General features: G+C 40.5%; 1 protein-coding gene across 2 annotated transcripts in view; it reads left to right on the top strand.

Moving 5' to 3' along the window:
• The window catches only part of Ythdf2 (YTH N6-methyladenosine RNA binding protein 2), a 25,012-nt gene extending 19,101 nt beyond the window's left edge, over positions 1–5,911 (top strand). The window contains exon 5 of one of the 2 annotated variants that reach the window (XM_021200105.1): positions 5,000–5,911. In XM_021200105.1, coding sequence (XP_021055764.1) covers positions 5,000–5,023 — 24 coding nt within the window. In that variant the 3' untranslated portion in view covers positions 5,024–5,911. Of the gene's footprint in view, positions 1–4,997 lie in introns of both variants that reach the window. The other variant, XM_021200104.2, reaches the window with a different exon arrangement.
• Positions 5,912–9,360: the final 3,449 nt, after the last annotated feature.

Here is a 9,360-nt window from a genome sequence, read left to right as displayed (position 1 = left end):
AAAAAAAAAAAAAAAAAAAAAAGCAGAGGAAGAAAGAGTAAATAAATACAGAATTGGGAAAGGAGGTTGAAATTCTCAACCTGTGTCACCAACACGGTTTTTAAAAATGAAAACTGGAGGCCAGGCAGTGGTGGCGCACACCTTTAATCCCAGCACTTGGGGGGGTAGAGGCAGGCGGATTTCTGAGTTTGAGGCCAGCCTGGTCTACAGAGTTGAGTTTCAGGACAGCCAGGGCTATACAGAGAAGCCCTGTCTCGAATTAAAAAAAAAAAAAAGAAAAGAAAAAAAAAGTAAACTGGGGCTGTCTTAGCACTTGCTTCTTTTGTAGAGGACTGGAATTTGTTTACTAGTAAAAAAAGTCAGGCTGCTGACAACTGGTACTTCTAGCTTGTGGGGATCATCCAATGTTCTTTGACTTCATAGGCACTTGCATGCATATCTAAAATAATATGAAAACTAAAAAGTGAGAAGAGAGTCAGGAAAGATGGCTCTGTGATTAAGAGAATGGTTGCTCTTTCAGAGGATCCAGGTTCAAGTCCCATCACCTACATGGCAGCTCATAACTATTTGTATGTAACTTTACTTCCAGGTGGTCCAATGCTCTCTTCCAGCCTCTGAAGGCTCCTGATATGTGGGTAACACACAGATAAGCAGGCAAATGAGAGAGAATATTTTGTATGGATTTGCATGGGTTGGCTTGCTTGCATGTAGGTATCTTCCTCTGTTGATCTCCAGCTTATTTTTGAGAACTCATTTCTCACTGGACCTGGAGTTTAATTGACTGGTCAGTGAGAGCTCTCTGGGATCTGCTTGTCCTAACTTTTTTTCACCTCTAGGATTATAGATATGCACCACCATCTTGTTGGGCTTTCACATGATTCTTGTAATCTGAGCTCAGGTCTCCATGCTTGTACAGAACTCCATGTGTAGACCAGGCTGGCCTTGAACTCACAAGAGCTCTGCCCACCTTTGTCTCTCTGAGGCTGGAAAGGATTTTATTTTTAAAGAATTATTTATTCTATATATGTGACTATGCTGTAGCTGTTTGCAAACACACCAGAAAAAGGGCGTCAGGACCCATTACAGATGGTTGTGAGCCACTATGTGGTTGCTGGGAATTGAACTCAGGACCTCTGGATGAGCAGTCAGTGCTCTTAACCACTGTGCCATCTCTCCAGCCCATGGAAAGGTTATCTTTAAAGAAGAAAAGATATTAAATTAGAGCAAGAGTGTTGTGCTGGCCTCTAATATCAGCCTTTAGGAGGTTGAAGCTAAGACAAAGAGAATTCAGCCATTTTGATATTAACCTAGATTGCAAGTTATATTTGCACAGGCAAAATACCCATACACATAAAAGTAAACGTGTGTGTCCATCTGTCTGTGTCCGTCTGTTCATCCATGTCATAGTTGGGTCTGAGCTGCTGCTGTTTGAGGCATCCATTGATGGTAAGGGGCAGGAGAGTTGGGTCTATGTTTATACTTCAAGATTTCGTAGAGTAGAATTGAACACTGCCACCTTGTGGTTTTTAGGATTCCTCTACTCAGGCAGAGAGACAAGATTCCTGAAGCAAGCTGGCTTGCTAGACTAGCCAAATCAGCTATTCTATAGTCAGAGTGTTATCCAATTCAGGAAATTCTACACTGGCAATACAGTTTTATTACCCACACACAGCTTTTTGCAGTTGTGTGGCTTTAGCATAGTGATTGTGCTGGCTGAGAACACCTTGGTGGTTCAAGTGCCCACTGAGTAAATGGCACTGGCCTCAGTGCCTGGTTCCAATTTTCTTAATGTCAGATAGCAATTTTTGTCGAGGATTATTTGGTTCCATGTGCCTTAATCATTTCAAGAGAGTTTATGCTATTATTGGGAATACTAATTTTGATCATCTCATACAAGGTATAACCTTCTGGGGTTTCCACTTTACTGTTTTTAGTAGATGTGATGGTGTGTGCCTGGAATCTCAGCACTTGGAAGACAAGAGCTGAGAGAACTGTAATTCCAAGGCACATCATAAAACTCCGTGGTAAGCTGGGTGGGCCTTTTAATCTCAGCACTTGGGAGGCAGAGGCAGGTGGATATTTGAGTTGGAGGCCAGCCTGGTCTACAGAGTGAGTTCCAGGACAGCCAGGGCTATACAGAGAAACCCTGTCTCCAAAAAACCAAACCAAACAAACAAAAAAACCCCCAAAACCTAATTTAGTATGTAAGATTCTTTTTAAGGTGCTTTAGTGTAAATGCTAAAGTGACTGTATAGTCGTTAAGGACTTTATTGTTATTATTATTACCACCACCATCATTTTTGGCTTGTGTGTATAAGCACACACATATATATTATATTTTTATTTTTATATATATATATATATATATATATATATATATATATATATATATCATACTATGTTTGGAAATGGAACATTTATATTTTTAAGATTTATTTATTTATTATATTTAATTACACTGTAGCTGTCTTCAGACACTCCAGAAGAGGGCGTCAGATCTTGTTATGGATGGTTGTGAGCCACCATGTGGTTGCTGGGATTTGAACTCTGGACCTTCTGAAGAGCAGTTGGGTGCTCTTACCCACTGAGCCATCTCACCAGCCCCTCTTACTAATATTTTAAGTGATTTGGTTTTTTTGTTTGTATTTTGAGGCAGTGTACCACTGTAGTCCTGGCTGTACTGGAACTCATTATGTAAACAAGGCCGGCTTCAAAATCACAGATCCACCTGCCTCTGTCTCCCAAGTGCTGGGATTAGAAGCATGTGTCACATACTGAGCTTTAACTGCTATGACTGACTATTTTGATAAAATTAGACATGTGTTAGGGTTTAATCTCTTACAGTATAAGGAAAACGGATTAAAACTATTTCTGGGTATATGTTAAGATGTAACAAGCACCAATTTATTTAATGGTTAATCACCTGTTGGGTAAATGAAGATGTGTTTGTTTGTTTGCTTTTTTGATTAGGGGGGCAGGCTTTTGAGATAGGGTTTCTCTGTGTAGCCCTGGCTGTCCTGGAACTCACTCTGTAGACCAGGCTGGCCTCGAACTCAGAAATCCGCCTGCCTCTGCCTCCCGAGTGCTGGGATTAAAGGCGTGCGCCACCATGCTCGGTGTGAACTAGTTTTTAAAATTCAGGCTGCCCCTGAATTCCCTGTCCTGTCTCAGGAACACACACACACACACAGAGGGGAGGAAACCTCAAAGCCTTCTCCTACATTTCCAGTAAAGCTGACCTCCTCATCCTTTCCAAATAGTTCTGCCAACTGGGGACCAAGTGTTTGGACATGAACTTGGAGGGCTGTTCTCATGCACACTGTCACAATATCCATTATTGAAATTTTAGGAGAGTTTAATAGAGGACCTCTAGGAACATTAAAACTTAGGATTATATTACATTGATGGAGCTTATTTTCCTTTTTGAATGGCAGCTGATTTCTAGAGATCGGAATATATGGGTTAGTTACAATGGTCACTGTTGTAATAAGAAGTCCCTTCTTGGGCTGGAGAGATGGCTCAGTGGTTAAGAGCACTGACTGCTCTTCCAAAGGTCCTGAGTTCAAATCCCAGCAACTACATGGTGGCTCACAACCATCTGTAATGAAATCTGCCGCCCTCTTCTAGAGTGTCTGAAGACAGCAACAGTGTACTTACATATAATAAATAAATATTTTAAAAAAAAGAAAAAAGTCCCTTCTTGTGACATTTTCATATGAATTTAAATTACTTTGTATTTAAAGTTTTGGTGCATACAGTATGTAGGGGGTCAAAGGTGACATGGATATCTTCTTTGATTGCTCTCTTATTTATGCGTTGAGGCAGGATCTCTTGCTGGACCTGGAGTTTCCCAATTCTAATTTGGCTATCCAGTTTGCCCTGGGAATCCCCTCTACCTCCCGAGTAATTTCAAGTAAAGTTGTTTATAGTTCTCTCAAAGATTAACATGTTGTAGGAATTGATACAGTAACTGCATTAGTCCTTGTTACTAATTTTGGTTCTTTTTCATTTTGGGTAGATAGACTCAGTCAGGTAAGTAACTTTGAGGTTTAGTTTAAGATGGTAATAATGGTGGCGCACGCCTTTAATCTCAGCACTCGGGAGGCAGAGACAGGTGGATTTGTGAGTTCGAGGCCAGCCTGGTCTACAGAGTGAGTTCCAGGACAGCCAGGGCTATACAGAGAAACCCTGTCTCAAAAAACAAAAACAAAACGAAACAAAAAAGATGGTAATAATGGTTTGGTGTAGTGTGCCCATTTGGTATACCAGCACACTGAGGGCTGAGACAGGAGAGAGGATTCCAAGTTGGGAGCAGCTTGGGTTGTGACACTCTTAAACAACAACAGTAGAAGAAGAAAATAAACCTCAGAAGTACTTTGTTTAGTGTTTTGGTTGTACTTATAGTCTTGGAGTGAAAGTAAGAGACTGTTAGTATTTATAGTTACAGTACCTGGGGCATGGAAGTCCAATTGGGGTTGCTATAGGTTTTAGAAGATTCATAATATAGTTGTAAGGTCACTGGTAGAAGATTGGTAAGTTTAGGGCCGTGCACGTCTTTATTGTTGTATTTTGAGGCAGAGTCTCTCTACTCTTCTAGAATTCACTTTGTAGACCACCCAGGCTGGCCTGGAACTCACAGAGACCATCTGCCTTGGCCTCCTGAGAACTGAGGTCAAAGGTGGGTGCACCATAGCTGGACAGCCCTTTTTCCTGTAGAAACATTGTAGTTTTGAGTTTGTATGTTTATTGTTTTCTTTCAGGCAAGGTCTTCCTTCATAGTCCAGACTAGTTTCAGATTTATGATCCTCCTGCCTCGGCATGCTCAAATACTGGGGTTATTGGTGTATGTAATCACATTGACTATTAAGTTTTGTAAAAATTGTGTACAAAATTACTCAATTTTTATTTGGGGTAAGGAGTTGGAGGTTCTGTTCTATAAAGTTTTAATTTAGATAATTTTTAGCTAACTATTTTAACTCTTTTTTTCTTACCTCCTTAGGAACGTCAAGGTCGTGGGAAATAGAAAGCGGTTCTGCATAGACTGCAGTAACGGTTGCATCTGCTTATCCTAAGAGGACACGATGACCTGCAAGAAAATTAGGACTTTTTTTCTTAATTTCATTGACTTCAGAGACAATTGCAAACTTGCAGTTTATGTATTGGAATTTCACAAAAGACATAGGACTTAACTGGAAAATGAAAAAAAAAAAAAAGGAAAAAAAGAAAAAGAAAAAACCTAAACAAAAATTCCCTCTAGGTAGTTTAGGTAAAAAAAATGTCCCTTTTATTTTGGCTTTGGTTGTGATTCAGAGCATAATGCTTTGTTTTTTTGTTTTTTTTTTTTTTTGTTTTGTTTTTTTGGTTTTTTTTTTTTTTTTGTCTTTTTACTCTCTTTTTCGGATTTTTAAGTCCGTAAGTGCATACAATTTTCTCTAATTTTTAAACCCTTTCCTCCCCCATTTTGACATTTGCACTTGGAGAACACTTGAGTTGCGCAGATTTTGGGTGTCCACCCCAGAAAGTGGGAATTTGATTTTTCCTTTCCGAACTGGAAGAAAATTTTTATGAAGAATTTTTGTCTAGGAAAGTTTAATAACAGTGTTACCCAAGGTTGTGTCTGTAAGGGTGGCTCATTTTCTCTGACCCTTTGTTACTCAAAGTAAAGTACTAGGAGTCCTAAGAAATTGTTCTGTTCTTGTGTATTATACTGATTAAGTCAGGATTAATTTGATTTCAAAGCTAAGAACAGTGGTAAAAACTTGTTTTCAGAAATGCATTTTGGAAGAGAAAACATTGTAAAACATGTAGTGAATGTTTCTTCAGTTTCTTGTTCAGCCAATGAGGAAAGGGCATTGCCTTTCTTTTTCCCATTAATCACTTCTCAATAAACGTGAGAGCCTGTCGAGCATCACTCCAGTACCACTTAGTATTATTTGAGTCCGCTGTGTTTGGGGAGAGATTTTGGAGTCTAAGGAGTTTTGAGAGGTGACCTAGTGACTCACTTTAGACAGTTGTGCTAACAGCCCTGCATGGTGTTGCATGCCTGTAACCCTTGCACTTAGGAGACGGGAGTGGGATGGGTAAGGTCAGAGGTTATCCTCAGACATAGCGAGTTTAAGGCCAGTTGGGCTACATGAGACCCTGTCAACAAAAAGGTTGTATTGGAAGGACATTGCTTTGTACCCAAGGACTAGAAACCCTGACTTCTGTAAACCAGGCTGTGACAATATTCATAATGCTTGTTTCTGGTTCTTCATAGAGAAAACACAGCACTGCTAAACCATTCAACAGTATTTGTGTTTTATGGTGCCAGATACTGTGCTAATTTCATAGGAACCTCACCCCTGTAAAAAGAGGTAGCACCCACTATCCTAGTATGTAGGTGTCTGATCCAGTATATGGCTAATTTAGACAGTATGCTCCAGAGATGTAGGTCCCAAAAATTAAATTCTAGTGGTTTGCTCTTTGCAAACTTTGATCACAGAGGAATTTGTTTTTTTCCCTAAGGCTTAAAAGGCTTTTTCTGCTTTAGAGAGTCTTTACTCTTAAGATGTCCTAATTCTAGAGGGTTAAATGTTCAAAAACTCTATACTAAGAGAGTCTGGAAATAAAGTTTAATGCTGTGGACAGTGTTACACTGGAATGTAGGGCCTTGCTCACACAGCCAGACTGCTGAGAAAGCTCAGGGATGCTGGGATCGCTCAGTCAGCGGTGTGTCTTACGCCAGCAAGGGAAAGCAGTGTTGGTTTCTAGCATTGTAGTCAGCACTGTATACCAAAGGCACAGCAAAGGCTTCTGCATATTTGTTTCTGCCAAGTTTGTATGTTTTTTTAAAGATTATTTATGCATATGAGCACGCGCTCTCCATGCACACCAGAAGAGAGCATCAGACCCCATTACAGATGGTTGTGAGCCACCGTGTGGTTGCTGGGAATTGAACTTAGAACGTCTGGAAGAGCAGTCAGTGCTCCTAACCACTGAGCCATCTCTCCAGCCACCTCTGCTAAACTTTTTATTATAAAATACATCTCCCATATTGGAGTTCTCAGTGTTTTTGTTAGTTGGAATATACAAATTTTTTACATTTAATTAAAAAAAGTTTTATGTGCATCGGTGTTTGGCCTGCATGTATATTTGCGTGAGTGTCAGATCCACTGGAACTTGAGTTACGAACTTGGCAGTTATGAGCTGCCATGTGCGTTCTGGGAATTGAACGCTGGTCCTCTGAAAGAACAGCCAATGCATTCAACCACTGAGCCGTCTCTCCAGGTTTAACAGGATTCTCACAGGTCACTTTGTTTAGTAATTTGCCTTTAAGTGGAAAAATACCCAGAGAAAAGCAGGTTTACCTGTGTTTTTTCATACTTTATTTAGGTTGGACATGAGATTGGAAAAAAATACATATATATTTTTCATTTAAAATGTTAGAACCATAGTGATTTAAGCTGTTTCTTCCCAATCTCTTCATATTTACATAGAAATTGTCTCATGGCTTTGGGAACAGACCAATAGGAACTGGAGCTAAAACCTTCCAGAATATTGAAGAGCTCGAGATTGCTGAATGTTGGAGGCATTAAGAATCTTGGATTTGATCTGTTAAAAAATTTACAAAAACCCTGTGTTGGCCTTTTTTTTTTAGTGTTAGACTCAGGATGGAGATGTAGCCCAATTGGTACAGCAGTAGTCTAGTGCGCATAGAACCCTGCACTTGATTCCTAACACCACATAAAACAACGTGGCAGCAGTACCTGTAAGCCCAGGACTGGGGCAAAGAGCCCGAAGTTGGTCTTGGTTCTGTAGTGAGTTCAGGGCCAGCCAGGGCCATGGGAGACCCTGGGGAGCAGCTAATGCTGCTTCCTGTTGGGTGTAGTCTAAAAGCTAGTTCACCGCTGACCTCGGGCGGCAGTGTAATCCTTTCTCCTGCTCTGACTAGTCTCTGCTCAGGTCATCTTGTCATTTGCGAGTGTCATAACATTGGATAGCAGGGTTTTCCTGTGTTGAAATGAGGGTAAACAAATCTTACATTGGTGTCAAGAGTTCAGAGGATATCAAATTTTGAATATTAACAAAGTGCATGAATCTCTCAAGTCTACTCACTTTATTTTTAGTTATATTTGATTGCTTTCTACTCCCAGCATGTCCTATTTTTAAAACTTATTTTTTCAAAAATAATAGAACTTTCTTCTATTCACTCAGTTTCCCTTTAAATGTTAACATTCTGCATAATCATAATAAAGTTACCCAAACCAGCAAATATCCATAAAGCACTACCAGCTAATCTACAGACTTTAATTGTGCCTGTTGTCTTTTTTCTGGTTCGGCATACTATCTAGAATCCCACAGTGCATCCTGCATTTAGTTCTTTGGTCCTAGCTTTCTCCACAGTGTTGGGGGGTGAACTTGGACCTTACATGTGTAAGTATCCTGCCACAGAGTTATTTCTCTGACCTTTATTTATTTGAAGTGGTTTGGCTGAAGCCGCAGCCTGACATTGAATTTGTAATCCTGTCATGGCTTCCCCAGTGGCTGGGAGTAGCACACAGATTGGCTGCACCACTCCTGGCTTTACACATTATTTCTCAGATTGACACTTTAAGAGTGCTAGCCAGGCACTTCCTTGCCAGACAGGAAGTGCCCCGGTTTAGCAATAAAACAGCTTTAAAAAAAAAAAAAAGTGCTAGCCAGCCACAGAATGTCCTATAGGTTGGGTTTGCTCACCCAATAGCACTGTTACTAGTTTGAGGTTTTTCTTTGATAGGAGACTCACAATTCATTGTCTTTCAGTGTATTGCATCCATTATATGATGCTACTGATACAGTGACAAACCACACTACCAGGTTAGAGTGATGTCTGCCAGAAGGGGTCTTTGAATTGAAGGGTACTTTTATTTGTACTTATTCTAAACTGGAACTACACGGATTGGTTTTCATCCTAAAAAAAAAATTTTTTTTTTTTTTTTTTTTTTTTTTTTACCTTTAGCATGTTGCAAGTTGTGGTTTCCATTCCTCCCATGGAAAATGGCAGCGGGCTAGTTTTCCGTTCCTTCTTGGCGCTTAGAGAGTGTGGGGATACACTATGATTCTTCCAAAAAATGCCCTGAAGATGAGGGTGTAGGTAATACAGGCCCCTTAGGCCTCAGATCCGAGGGGTTCATTCTAAGTTTCCCCCTGCATTGAGGTGAATCATCTCAGGCTGTGGAACTCCTTAACCTGAGGCCTTAGGAATGGCTGCTGGAGGCTTTGCAGGTGCAAAGGGTGCTTTCCTGCAAAGGCGTGGGGGTGGGGGTGGGGGTGGGGGTGGGGGTGGTGATGATTCTACTCGCCTGAGTCTGGAGGCTGCTTCTGGAACGACTCTGGAAC

The sequence above is a fragment of the Mus pahari genome, chromosome 6 (genome assembly GCF_900095145.1).
Source record: "Mus pahari chromosome 6, PAHARI_EIJ_v1.1, whole genome shotgun sequence".
NCBI lineage: Eukaryota > Metazoa > Chordata > Mammalia > Rodentia > Muridae > Mus > Mus pahari.
The sequence above is the reverse complement of the archived record's forward strand: the minus strand, read 5'-3'. Positions and strand labels throughout refer to the sequence as shown.